Here is a 15,070-nt window from a genome sequence, read left to right as displayed (position 1 = left end):
ATTCCCTTTCTCATTTAATTACTCCAGCCTTCCATCCTATCACAAGACTCTTCTTTCCTACTCTCTTTACCCTGACTCTGTTCTTGTTTGTAAAATATTAAATCTCTAAATTGTTCCGGGATGGATAAAAGATCATTGACCTGAAACATCTCTGTCACAATGGTGATTGACGTCAGCCCGGACCAATAGGACGAGGGGGCGGGACTGGAGGACCGAGCGGGGTCGACTGGTCCTCCAACCAATCGGAGTCAATGAGTGGCGGGGCTGGAGTGAGTGGCGCATAAGCCGTGTGAGTTAATGGCGACGATACAGATGATCTTTTATTTGCTGTTCAATTGGTAAGTGAATTAAATGGCGGAAACCGGAGCGGGGGGGGGGGGGGCGAGATGGATCTGGTGGGTGGGCTGAGAGGCTTCATAAACATCTTGGGTAAACCGTAAACCCCGAAAAAGAACTTCTCGCCCTCGCGTTTATACGGAGAGGGTCCGCAGCTTTTCCTGAGTTCACGGCAGCCATGTTTCCAGCTGCCAACGTTGGACAAGGCGCATGCGCAGTTGGGGGAACAGTAAGATGCGGACAGTGCAGAAGGTTAATTGAATCCGCACCGACCCTCCGAAAGAGCACCCAAAGTAATCCATAACCCCACCCAACCTGCAATTTAGCATGGCCACTCCACCTAACCTGCATATCTCTGTAAGAAGTCTTACAACACCAGGTTAAAGTCCAACAGGTTTGTTTCAAACACGAGCTTTCGGAGCACGGCTCCTTCTTCATTCACCTGAAGAAGGAGCCAATTAAGGGGTTTAGCTTGGCCAATCTACCAAACCAGCACATCTTTGGGTTGTGGGGGTGAAACCCATGCAGACATGGGGAGAATGTGCAAACTCCACACGGACAGTGTCCAGGGCCGGGATTCGAACCGGGGTTCTCAGTGCCGCAGTCCCAATGCCAACCACCGCACCACATGTCAACCTTCATACTTTTGAGTTATAATGTCATTGATGACGCAAAACAATGATACATGTCCAAGTCAGTGACAATAATTTGTATTTTTATTGTTGTTTTAACATAATAAGACTTTACAAGTCAGTTCACAGAAAAGTTAAGAAGTAACATCCACTTTGCCACATAAGTAGATATTTGTGGGCAGCACGGTAGGACAAGTGGCTAGCACTGTGGCTTCACAGCACCAGGGTCCCTGGTTCGATTCCCCGCTGGGTCACTGTCTGTGCGGAGTCTGCACGTTCTCCCCGTGTCTGCGTGGGTTTCCTCCAGGTGCTCCGGTTTCCTCCCACAGTCCAAAGACGTGCAGGTTAGGTGAATTGACCATGATAAATTGCCCTTAGTGACCAAAAAAGTCAGGAGGGGTTATGGAGATAGGGTGGAAGTGAGGGCCTAAGTAGGTTCGACCCTATGGGCCAAATGGCCTCCTTCTGCACTGTATGTTCTATGTTCGGTAGGGGACCAAAAGCTTGGTCAAAGAGGGGGGTTTTAAGGAGAATTTTAAAGGAGGAAAGTGAGGTGGAGAGGTTTAAGGAGGAAATTCCAGTGTTTGTGGCCCAGGTAAATGAAAGAACGGTCACCAATGGTGGAGAAGTGCAGAGCGTGACGTAGTGGTTAGCACTGCTGCGCATGGCGCCGAGGACCTGGGTTCGAATCTGGCCCCGGGTCACTGTCCCTGTGGAGTTTGCACAATTCTTCCCGTGTATGCATGGGTCTCACCTCCACAAACCAAAAAAAAGATGCAGGTAGGTGGATTGGCCACGTTAATTTTTTTAAAATACCCAATTATTGTTTTCTCCAATTCAGGGGCAATTTTAGTGTGGCTAATCCATTTAACCTGCACATCTTTGGGTTGTGAGAGTGAAACCCACGCAGACATGGAGAGATTGTACAAACTCCACACGTACAGTGACCCAGGGCTGGGATTCGAACCCAGGTCCTCAGCGCCGCAGTCCCAGTGCTAACCACTACGCCAAATGCTGCCCCCCTGGCCATGTTAAATTGCCCCTTTAAAATAATTGGGGCCCTCAAAATTTATTTAAAAAAAAAAAGAATGGTGGAGCAATTAAAATCAGGAATGTTCAAGAGGCCGGAATTAGATGAATGTAGAGATGTTGAACGGTGTGTGTCTGGAGGAGATAACAGAGATAGGGTGATCACAACCATGGATGAAAACAAGTGAAAAATGTTTGCACTTCTTCACAAGGAGCCTTTAGGAGGTCAATGAGCACAGGGGTGATGGGTGAACATGACATGGTGCGAGTAAGCACATGGGCAGCAGTGTTTCGGATGACTTTAAGTTTGCAGGGAGGTTGAATGTGGGAGGCTGGCTGGGACTGTGTTAGGATAGTTATGTCGAGATTTACCAAACAATTGAGAATTTCATCAGCTGATGAGCTGACATTCTAGTTGAGCGGTAATGTCCCTGAGGTAGAAATCTGTGATCTTAGTCATGATTCAGGTATCTGGTGGGAAGCTCACCTTCTGTTCAACTGTGACACCAAAATTGTGAACAGTTTGGTTGTGCATTAGACATTCCCATAGAAAGGGATGGTTTTGGTGTATCGAGAGGGAAGCTTGTAGCGGTGTCTAAAGACAATGCCTTTCGTCTTTCTGATATTTAAATGGAAGAGACTGGGTGCCAGATGAGTAAAGATGGCCTGGTGGCACAGTGGTTAGCACTGCTGCCTGACAGCGCCAGGAATCTAACCTTGGGTGACTGTGGAGTTTGTATCTTCCCCCTGTGTTTGAGTGCCCCCAGGCCCTCCGGTTTCTCTCACAGTCCAAAGATGAGCAGGTTAGGTGAATTGGCCATGATCAATTGCCTTAGTGTCCAGGGATGTGCAGGTTATGTTGCAGGTATACGGCGGAGTGGATCAGTGCAGACTCGACAGGCCAAATGGCTTCCTTCTGCACTGGAGGAATTCTATGATACTGTATTTCAGGCTGTGACTTGGAGGTGATAATTTTCACATACACCTGCTACCTTGGTCCTTCTAGGTGTTGGACATTGGGGGTTTGGGAGATTATGTCAAAGCCTTGATTACTTTGTAAATGTATGAAATATTTCTCATTCCTCCCTTTCACACTCATCACTCACTATCAGTATAACTCTCTGAATTTCTTTCCCTCCCTTGTTCTTGCTCTCTGCTGTGACAGAAGCCAATGTCTTGTAATAATATAATACTCTGTATTGTCACAAGTAGGCTTACATTAACACTGCAATAAAGTTACTGTGAAAAGACAGTAGTCGTCACATTCTGGCACCTGTTCCGGTACACGGAGGGATTATTCAGAATGTCCAATCAATTTACCTGACAGCATGTCTTTCAGGACATGTGGGAGGAACCGGAGCACCCGGAGAAAACCCACGCAGACACCGGGAGAATGTGCAAACTCTGCACAGACAGTGACAAGCCAGGAATCGAGCCTGGGACCCTGGAGATGTGAAGCAACAGTGCTCCCCTTTGTACTATTGTGCTGCCCATGTAGGCTTAGAGCGGGTTGACTTTCCTGCAGGACCTCAGTGAACCAATTGGGTTTTTCCAAAAATCCAGCAGCTTTCATGTCACTTTTTCTTAGGGCCGGCCCAAAAAGATGACCAGATTTATTCAGCTCAATTTCACAACCTGCCTTTGTGTTTTTGTGGATTCTCTCTCACTGCTTTTTTTTTGTTTTAAATCAATTTCACAGGGGAGGTTTTGCAGTCAGGAAACTGAAACCAAACATCACACCAGGATCTGAGGGAGTCGCCCAATTTATCATAACCTGAATATCATCGGATTTTGAACATGGAAGGAAAAAGCACCGTTCACAGTGGGGAGAAATCATACACATGTGGTCTGTGTGGACGAGGATTCAGCACATCTTCTGACCTGTCAGAGCACAGATGCAGTCACACTTCAGAGAAACCGTGGAAATGTGGGGATTGTGGGAAAGGATTCAATTATCCATCTGACCTGGAAAGACATTGGCGCACTCACACTGGGGAGAGACCATTCACCTGCTCCAAATGTGGAAAGGGATTCACTCAGTTATGCTCCCTGCTGTCACACCAACAAATCCACACTGGGGAGAGGCCGTTCACCTGTTCTGAGTGTGGAAAAGGATTTGTTACCTCATTCCACCTGATGAGACATCAGCAAGTACATACTGAGGTGAGACCTTTTCAATGTCCAGATTGTGGAAAATGCTTCAAAAGTTCAGAGAGCCTGATGTTCCATCAACGTGTTCACACTGACGAGAAACCATTCAGGTGCTTTCACTGTGGGAGTGGGTTCAGGTGGTCATCTGACCTCACTAAACATCAGCGCACTCACACCGGGGAGAGACCATTCATCTGCTCTGAGTGTGGGAAGGGATTCGCTGATTCATCCACCCTGCGGCGACACCAACGAGTTCACACTGACGAGAGACCGTATAAATGTCCAGATTGTGGGAAGTGCTATAAAAGTTCAGGGAATCTGATTACTCATCAACGTGTTCACACAGACGAGAGACCATTCAGGTGCTCACATTGTGGGACTGGGTTTAGGTGGTCATCTCAACTTACTGCCCATGAGCACAGTCACACTGGGGAGAAACTGTTCATCTATTCCCAGAATGGGAAGGGATTCATCCAACTTGAAGACACACCAAAGAGTTCACACTGGGGAGAGACCATTATCTGAACCAAGTGTGGGAAGGGTTTCAATCACTTAACAATCTGCTGACAGAGCAGTGAGTTCACAAGTAATCACACTGATTGGATTTTAGTTTAATCGCATCCAGGACTGAACTATTTTCATTTGTGTCTGTTGGTGATGTTAATGGACTCCAGCCATGTTTTAGGGGTATTGCCGTAGGTAAAAGTATAATAAATTAGCTTTCTGTTAAACACATGATGTTTCGAGTATTTTTACTATCTCAAAAACAAGTTACAAATGAATATACAAATTAGGGTCAGGAGTAGGCTGCTCAGCCCCTGAAGCCTGCTCTGTCAGTCAGTAAGATCGTTGTTGACCTGATTTCAACTTTAACTGCACATTCCTGCCTACACCCGATAACCTTTCACCCCCTGGCCAACCAAGAAAATATCTACCTCTGTCTTAATATCGTAGAATCTGCTACCACCACCTTTTGACGAAGATAATTCGAAAGACTCTTGACCCTCTGAGAGAGAAAACAATCTCTTCACCTCTGTCTGAAATGCACAACCCCTTATTTGTAAACAGTGAATCCATAGTTCTAGATGTTCCCACAAGAGTAAACATCCTTTTCATAGCCTCCCATCTTTACTCTAAAGAAAACAATCTCGAACTTCACTCCACAATATCTCCACAAAACTGATTTCCTTAACCCAATTGCTGACCTTAAAGTGCGCCAATCAGCCTTGTTCTCCTGTAATTAGTTCATCTTTAAATATTGGCACCAAGGTGACAAGGCACTAGGAAGTGGATTTTGGCCTATAAATATTACAGAGTGCAACTGACGTCCATATTTTCACAGCAGCTGCAATGTCAACGTTTCGCCAGCTGATGGATGTGAAACCTCACATGAAGTACACATTTTGTCTTTGAATACTACATTGTAACCTGTGTATGTTCTTATTACTCTATTCCTGTCCTTTTTACATCAAACCTCGCTTGTGTGTTCACTTCACCCTGTTTTAACTAATATAGCATAATCCCTGGCTTTGTTAAAATTACACAATCAGAGTTCCCACATCCGAAAGATCAGATCGAAGTTCTGCAGCCTCACCATGTCCAGTCCTGAAAGGCAATGGACAAAAAATACAAATAACCGGATGATGAGGGTACACAAAATTTCCCAACATCAATGATGGTGAATCCAGCACCGCAGACAAAGGCTGAAACATTTGCAACAATCTTCATCAAGAAATACAGAGTGAAGACCTCCTGAGCCTCGCCCTACTCCTGAGGTCCCCAGCATTACAGATCCCAGTCTTCGGTGAATTTGATTCACTCTACGTGGTTTCAAGAAATGGCTGTAAGCATTTGATCCTGCCAAGGCAATGGGCCCTGACAATATTCTGCAATAGAACTGAAGATTTGTATTCCAGAACTAACCATACCCATAGCCAACGACAGTTACAACGCTGGCATTGACCTGGCAATGTGGAAAATTGTATGTCCTGTACACAAAAAGCAGGGCCAATCCAATATGTCCAACTACAACCATCTCAGTCTACTCTCGAGCATCGGTAAAATGATGGAAGGGGTCATCAATTGCTATCAAGAGGTCCATACTCAGCAATAGCCTGCTGGTTTAGCTCACTCGGCTAAATCGCTCGCTTTTACAGCAGACCAAGCAAGCCAGCAGCACGGTTCGATACCCGTACCAGCCTCCCCGGACAGGCGCCAGAATGTGGCAACTAGGGGCTTTTCACAGTAACTTCATTGAAGCCTACTCATGACAATAAGCGATTTTCATTTCATTTTTCATTTCATTTTCACTGCAGATTGTGTTCACTCAGGGTGATTCAGTTTCCTACCTCATTACAGCCAAGGTTCAGACATGGACAAAAGAGCTGATCTCCAGAGGTGAATGGAGAGTGACTGCCCTTGACATCTAGAACATAGAACATTACAGCGCAGTACAGGCCCTTCGGCCCTCGCTGTTGCGCCGACCTGTTAAACCACTCTAAAGCCCATCTACACTATTCCCTTATAATCCAGATGTTTATCCAATGACCATTTGAATGCGTTTAGTGTTGGCGAGTCCACTACTGTTGCAGGCAGGGCATTCCACGCCCTTACTACAGTCTGAATGAAGAACCTACCTCTGATATCTGTCCTATATCTATCTCCCCTCAATTTAAAGCTATGTCCCCTCGTGCTAGCCGTCACCATCAGAGGAAAAAGGCTCGCACTGTCCACCCAATTAATCCTCTGAGCATCTTGTATGCCTCAAGTAAGTCACCTCTTAACCTTCTCTCTAATGAAAACAGCCTTAAGTCCCTTAGCCTTTCCTCATAAGATCTTCCCTCCATACCAGGCAACATCCTGGTAAATCTCTTCTGCACCCTTTCCAATGCTTCCACATCCTTCCTATAATGCGGCGACCAGAACTGCATGCAATACTCTAAATGCGGCCACACCAGAGTTTTGCACAGCTGCAACATGACCTCACGGCTCCGAAACTCAAACCCTCTACCAATAAAAGCTAACACATCGTATGCCTTCTTAACAACCCTATGAACCTGGGTGGCAACTTTCAAGGATCTATGTACATGGACACCGAGATCTATCTGCTCATCCACACTATCAAGAGTCTTACCATTAGCCCAGTACTCTGTCTTCCTGTTACTCTTTCCAAAATGAATCACCTCACACTTTTCTGCATTAAACTCCATTTACCACCTCTCAGCCCAGCTCTGCAGCTTATCTATGTCGCTCTGTCACCTGCAACATCCTTCCGCACTGTCCACAACTCCACCGAGTTTATTGTCATCTGCAAATTTACTCACCCATCCTTCTACCTGACCTGATCCTCCAGGTCATTTATAAAAATGACAAACAGCAGTGGCCCCAAAACAGATCCTTGTGGTACACCACTAGTAATGAACCCCAGGCTGAACATTTCCCATCAACCACCACCCTCTGTCTTCTTACAGCAAGCCAATTTCTGATCCAAACTGCTAAATCACCCTGAATCCCAAGACTCCGTGTTTTCTGCAATAGCCTACCGTGGGGAACCTTATCAAACGCTTTACTGAAATCCATAAACACCACATCAACTGCTTTACCCTCGTCCACCTGTTTCGCCACCTTCTCAAAGAACTCAATAAAGTTTGTGAGGCACGACCTACCCTTCACAAAACTTGTTGACTATCCCTAATCAAATTACTGCTTTCTAGATGATTATAAATCCTATCTCGCATAAACCTTTCCAAGACTTTGCCCACAACAGAAGTAAGGCTCACTGGTCTATAGTTACCGGGATTGTCTCTACTTCCCTCCTTGAACAAGGGGACAACATTTGCTATTCTCCAGTCTTCTGGCACTATTCCTGTAGACAATGACGACATAAAGATCAAAGCCAAAGACTCAGCAATCTCCTCCCTAGCTTCCCAGAGAATCCGAGGATAAATCCCATCCGGCCCAGGGGACATATCAATTTTCACACTTTCCAGAATTGCTAACACCTCCTCCTTAGGAACCTCAAGCCCTTCTAGTCTAATAGCCTGTATCTCAGTATTCTCCTCGACAACATTGTCTTTTTCCTACGTGAATACTGACGAAAAATATTCATTTAGTACCTCTCCTATCTCCTCGGACTCCACGCACAACTTCCCACTACTGCTCTTGACTGACCCTACTCTTACCCTAGTCATTCTTTTATTCCTGACATACCTGTAGAAAGCTTTAGGGTTTTCCTTGATCCTACCTGCCAAAGGCTTCTCATGTCCACTCCTGGCTCTTCTTCGCTCTCTCTTTAGATCCTTCCTAGGTAACTTGTAACCCTCGAGCGCCCTAACTGAACCTTCACGTCTCATCTTTGCATAAGCCTCCTTCTTCCTCTTGACAAGTGATTCAACTACTTTAGTAAACCACGGTTCCCCTGCTCGACCACTTCCTCCCTGCCTGACAGGGACATACTTATCAAGGACACGCAGTACCTGTTCCTTGAACGAGCTCCACATTTCAATTGTGCCCATCCCCTGCAGTTTCCAACCCCATCCTATGCATCCTAAGTCTTGCCTCATCGCATCATAATAGCCTTTCCCCACCTATAACTCTTGCCCTGGGGTATATACCTATCCCTTTCCATCGCTAAAGTAAACGTAACTGAATTGTGGTCACTATCACCAAAGTGCTCATCTACATCCAAATCTAGCACCTGTCCTGGTTCATTACCCAGTACCAAATCCAATGTGACGTCGCCTCTTGTTGGCCTATCAACATACTGTGTCAGTAAACCCTCCTGCACACATTGGATAAAAACGGACCATCTAAAGTACTCGAGCTTTAGCGTTTCCAGTCAATATTTGGAAAGTTAAAGTCCCCCACAAGAACTACCTTGTTACTTTCGCTCCTTTCCAGAATCATCTTTGCAATCCTTTCCTCTACATCTCTGGAACCTTTTGGAGGCCTATAGAAAACTCCCAACAGGGTGACCTCTCCTATCCTGTTTGTAACCTCAGCCCACACTACCTCAGTAGACGAGTCCTCATCAAACGTCCTTTCCGCCACCGGAATACTGTCCTTGACTAACAATGCCACCCCTCCCCCTCTTTTACCACCTTCCCTGAGCTTACTGAAATATCTAAACCCCGGAACCTGCAACAACCATTCCTGTCCCTGCTCTAGCCATGTCTCCAAAATGGCCACAACATCGAAGTCCCAGGTATCAACCCATGCTGCAAGCTCACCCACCATATTCCAGATACTCCTGGCGTTGAAGTAGACACACTTTAAACCACCTTCCTGCCTGCCGGTACACTTCTGTGACCTTGAAACCTTACTCATGACCTCACTACTCTCAACCTCCTGTATATTGGAGCTACAATTCAGGTTCCCAACTCCCTGCTGAATTAGTTTAAACCCTCCCGAAGAGCATTAGAAAATTTCCCCCCCAGGATATTGGTACCCCATTCTCCCCCCTCCCCCCCAGGATCTTGGCAGCATTTGACCCGAGTGTGGCATCCAAGAGCCCTCTCCATCAAACTGAATTTCCTCAACCCTGGACATGATGCAAGGTGTAGGATTCAGAAGAGCTTTTGAAAACTGAAAACCCAGTCTCCAGTTTTGTGAATCTTTAGAAACTCTTTGGAAACAGAAATCAAAGGAGAATGAAGGGTGAACTTTCCGAATGTTCAGAGACAGTCAAAGCACCTTTCCCTTCTTTAAGACGCTGGAACATTGACTTTGACGTTATCAGTGAAATTAACTGATCTGAGACATTGAAGGATTCTCGTTACTGCACATCTGGAATCTAAACCTAATATGAGCTGCGGGACAATCAGAATACTCGGTAACCGACAAGACATCTAAAGGCTCCAAGGGCGATGGCACCGGTGATAGGAGAGCTGGTCCCCAATGACATGGATGTGTGTGCAGTGGATGGGATCAGACTATTCTCCTGTATCCACAATGAACATCCCATCTTTTATTTTGGAAGAGTAAAACTGACAGCGAGTATTTGTAATTCTGGTAGCCGCAATCTGAAGCGTTTAACTTGTTGACTACCTGGTTTAGGATATCTTGAGAGCACCTTTTGTCACCTCTGTGACACAATTGGTCAGCATATTCGGCTGGTTTATTGAAGGTTGGTGGTTCAAAACCATCCAGGGATGGAAGTTTTGCTGTTTCCTCCCCACCAGCATCCATTGTCTCACTGTTCTGGGGTTCTCATTAATCAGAAGAAAATGTTACCAAAGCTTTATCAGCTTCACTGGTACCAGGTGAGCTCCCACAGAAATAGCTTATTCATTTCAAATATTAATTTCAAAGACTATGAGAAAAGAATTAGATCTCCCATGCACCTACATCTAACCCAGCAGAAACCGATGTATATTTTGGATTGAAACAAACCCATCAATTCTTCTCTTCCCCGGCTCCAAAGTGAGTGAAACAGGGATGGCAGCAATATTCCATGCCCACATGCTCCAATCATCCGCAGAGCGCAGCAACTGCAGCTTCAATCAGCAGGGTACTGCCCATCCTTGAGACACAAGATAATCCAACGTGGGCCAATCCTCCCAATGTGCCGAGCACAGGCTCAGAAATACGCAGGTAGATTATATCCCACTCACTAAACCTCTGAGCAGCACAATACCCGAGTGAGTGAAACTTTCGTTGAGCTTAAATCGGGGAACCTTGGCTGATAGAACTTGCGGAAACTGGCTCCTCATGAAAGTTTCTTCTCATGTGAAAGGGACTAAAGTTCTTTACAATTGGTAACAATTGGCAGCAGATTCTTCATGTCCTTAGAACCTTTTTAACCAAACTCTTAAAATACTGCCTGGAAAATGACAAGCGGCAAAGGTTTGTGATGCACAGTGAATAAAGTGATGTAAGTGTTGACTGTCACTGGGCAGTATTATTGGCATTTCTTACAGTTTGTAATAGAAATGAGTGGATCTATTGAAGCAGATTAATACATTAATCCACCATCTCACAGACTGACACAGAGTAATATGTACTCCTTAAAGATTGTTTTCTTGAAATATTTTTATTGCCATTTTTCCAGTTTTGAAAGAATAACAATTTAACATATAATGCACCTGATATTTATGCATTGTGACATTTCTTATTTACAAACTTTGCATACATTCTCTCTCTCCACCCTCTCCCCCTCCCTGTTTCAAGAAAACAATCTTTAAGGAGCACATATTATAAACAGCTTGGGGCTGTTTAGCACAGGGCTAAATCGCTGGCTTTGAAAGCAGGCCAGCAGCATGGATCAATTCCCATAACAGCCTCCCTGAACAGGCGCTGGAATGTGGCAACTAGGGGCCTTTCACAGTAACTTCATTTGAAGACTACTCGTGATAATAAGTGATTTTCATTTTTCATTCATTTCATATTACTCCCCTCCCTGCCCCTCTCCTCCCTTTCTGGTTCTTTTCTGGCACCAACTTTTGCCATGGCTGCCATATTACTGTGCACCACTCCTCTCTTCTGTGGTTCGTGCTATCTTTGTGTGTTTGTGGGGGTGGGGGCTCCTGCCCTCTCTCTTCCCTGTTTCCTCCATGTTTCTCTCTGTGACTCCCTTGGGTTCCCTCCTTGCCTACCCTCCCCTCCCCCCTGTGTATTATGTGTGCTCTTATCTGCACTCAGTTCCCCCATCAGGTCATCTGATGAAGGAGCTGTGCTCCGAAAGCTAGTGATTTGAAACAAACCTGTTCAACTTTCACCTGGTGTTGTAGGACTTCTTACTGTATCTTGTTCAGTGCCACAGACTAGCTCTTGCTGTGTTCCTCTGTAAATTACAACACTCAACTTTATCTAATGGCGAGGCTGGGTGGGGAACGGGGCAGGGGGATTGTTTTCCCTGTGTCATCAGCTCAGGCAGAGAGCTCCAGATCCTACCTCTGTGTGAAATAAATTCCTCAACAGAATTAATGGAAGGATTAGAGTGGAGTTATGATGAATTTTATTTCTCTCACTCAGTAACACATTATCCGTCATGTTAAAGGTTCTGATGTCAAAACCCATTGTCATATCAGTTGACACTGTACTGTATTGAGAGAGTGCTGCACTGGCAGAGGTGCTGTGCTTTGATTGAGATTTTATAGTGAGGTTCCCTCCAGCCTGTCAGGTTGATATAGAAGATCCCATATCACTGTTTTAACAGAGAACAGGGACCCACGTCCTGTCCAATATTTATCCCTTGCTGTTTCTGGGCGTTGCTGCATTTCCTACGTTACAACAGTGAATACACTTCATTGGCTGGAAAGCACCTTGGGACTTTGTTCGCGGTAAAAGACGCGATATAAATGTGAGGATTTATTTATTTCTAAATCTATGTCGCTGGTTATTGATTGCTCAGCTCCCAAATTGATCCTTCCTATCTCCTCCTATCTCGGTCTCTCAATTTTATCCAATTAAATCTTCTGTTGGAGTCCTCTGTTCCAAAGAAACTACCCCATCCTATCCAATGTTTTCTCACATCTTACTTGATGTGAATGAATAAGGTTCAGAAGGAGTCTCTCCTAATCTTATGAATTAGATCATCCTCGTCTGAATCAGCCCCTCTGGAAGTGATTATTCTTTTTCTGTGACTGAGCAGTTATGTTGGTACAGGGCTCGAGTGGAACTAGCAATTAAAGTGCCTCCTTTCATTGTACTTTAGACAAACCTGCCTGTCGCACTTCCAGGTTCAAACATGCCTTGCGCTTTGCCAGTGAGGCAGAGGCAGTTCCCACTCAAACCAATAATTTGCAGCCATGCAAACAGCAAGGGTAAAACTAATGGCATCCATCCTTGGTTCCTACAATGGGTTGCAGCAGCAAATATCTCGGTATATGCTGCAACAGCTCAATATTCAGAGACGATGGACATTGTATTACATAGAAAACAGTTTTATAATATTAAATATAATATCTGACCACTAACTGCCCAGCTCACTGAGCAAGTTCAGTAATGGCTATTATCACATCCAGCACAAAGGTGTGAGTTGGAGGCAAAATATATTCTAGCAGGGAGAGGAAATCTTGCCGATCTTATGTAATAGACAACTTACATATTATTTGATCCATGACACCATAAAAAGCATGATTACTAATGGGAGAGTGGGGAGTCCATGGAAATAAACAAATGACTTCCTGATAACCATCAGCAAGAGCCGAAGACGAACAATTACCCGGAGTCAAACTTAGCTTCATGAAAGTTCTTTCCCTGTTTTGGGGAGAAAGCTGAAGTAAACTGGACTGGAATCGATGCATTAATAAAATTTAACTTTTTGATTAACCAGCAGCTACAGGAAAATTCAATGTAAAGTGAGCGATGATGATCTTCAGGTGAACTTTCATATCCAAGAAGAGCAACAAACTCGCGACATGACTTCAAAATTAACGCTGTGGGCACATCTGCCAGCTTCATATCCTGGGTCCAGTGATTGTTCCTGTGGAAAGGGGGGAAAATGAGATAATGACGGTTGGTCCAAATTAATTCTCTCAATTCATATTTACTGTAAGTCTGCTACTAAAACTGAAAACAGGAAACAATAAGCTGCTGTTCTGCAGAGGAAGTTCAGAAAGGCAGAAGGGCAAAGTTCAGATTTGAAAGGCGAGAGACATTCTGCTATTGGCTGTGGTGCTAAGTCAAATCCAGGACAAGCCTGCAACACAGGGAAGAGTTGCTGGAATCTAGTAGCTCGGTGGTGACTGAGCTTTGATAGATGCTTAACCACAAAATGATTTAACTGCCATGACATTGGATTATGGTCACGATCAGGCTCAGTGACTTCCCTGCTCAATCACATCGCATTATTTCATTAACTGACTTGCGTCACATCCTAAAGTTCATCTTTACAGGATCTGTAAAGACTTAATTCCCTGCAAAGACTCAAAGTGTCACCTTGTTTCCGTAAACCACCTTTTTACACACCTGATGAAGGAGCTACACTCCAAAACTTGTGATTCCAAATTAACCTGTTGGACTTTAACCTGGTGTTGTGAGACTTCTTATTGTGCCCACCCCAGTCCAACACCGGCATCTCCACATCTGTGGATAGGAAGACGCCGCCCACTCGCTACCACCCGGCGCCCAAGACATTACCACAAAGTGCCACCTGATCCAATAACCCACAATGTAATGAGATATTGTAGACCAATGACTGGAAGGAGATATTCTGTATTTGGGACATTCAGAATGGAGACTAAATTGATGAGCAAAGAGCAATTTGCTCTGTAGATTTGTACCTTGTTCACTAGAATGTATTGTAGCCGAAGGATGCTTAGAATAATAAACACTGAACCACCAGTGATTGGGATGTTGCATAGGAGAACCTCACCCCAGATTTTACAATGCTCCTTGCTTGCCGAAGGTGTGGCATTACAAAACTACTCGGTCATGGCAAGTATTTCATCTTCGATCTGACCCACCTGCATGCTTGTAAGTCAGGACAATTGGTAGCAGTTTTCAAGCCCGGGCCAGACGGTGGGGGGGGGGGGGGGGGGGGGGGGGGGGGGGTGAATATAATGTGACATGAATCGCAGGTCCCAGTTGAGGCCGTACTCATGTATGCGGGACTTGGCTATAAGTTTTTGTAGCCAAAGTAGACAAAGCAGAATGTTTGGAATATAAGTAGAAGCAGGAATTGAGGGAGTCTACCCCGCCCTCAGGGGTCTTAAACTACCAACCATTCTAGTAATAACTAAATTCACAAAACCAGGATACCACAAAAGCACCCGAGTTGTTTGGATTTGAAGATTTAATTGGGTTCAATTCCCCCTCTTGATGTTATGAAAAATATTGTAACCCGCATCGAGTTACTGGTTTAGAAATGCATCTTATTCCATGCTTGGTGGAGACTGAGGGGCATTGTTGAAGCCTGTAATCACATTTTGTTTTGTGTTATAAGTTTCCATTGAGATTATGTTTACTTTGATTCAGGATTT

The 15,070-nt window shown here is 44.9% G+C and overlaps 1 protein-coding gene across 1 annotated transcript; it reads left to right on the top strand.

The window, feature by feature from the left end:
- The first annotated feature begins 252 nt into the window (after nt 1-252).
- Nucleotides 253-4,883, top strand: LOC119951997 (zinc finger protein 239-like). Its single transcript, XM_038775451.1, has 2 exons — nt 253-338; nt 3,697-4,883. The coding sequence occupies exon 2, from the start codon at nt 3,795-3,797 to the stop codon at nt 4,671-4,673; it is 879 nt and encodes a 292-aa protein (XP_038631379.1). The 5' UTR covers nt 253-338; nt 3,697-3,794; the 3' UTR covers nt 4,674-4,883.
- Nucleotides 4,884-15,070: the final 10,187 nt, after the last annotated feature.

This window comes from Scyliorhinus canicula, chromosome 17 (assembly GCF_902713615.1).
Source record: "Scyliorhinus canicula chromosome 17, sScyCan1.1, whole genome shotgun sequence".
Taxonomy (NCBI): Eukaryota; Metazoa; Chordata; class Chondrichthyes; order Carcharhiniformes; family Scyliorhinidae; genus Scyliorhinus; species Scyliorhinus canicula.
This window is presented reverse-complemented; position numbering and strand designations above follow the sequence as displayed.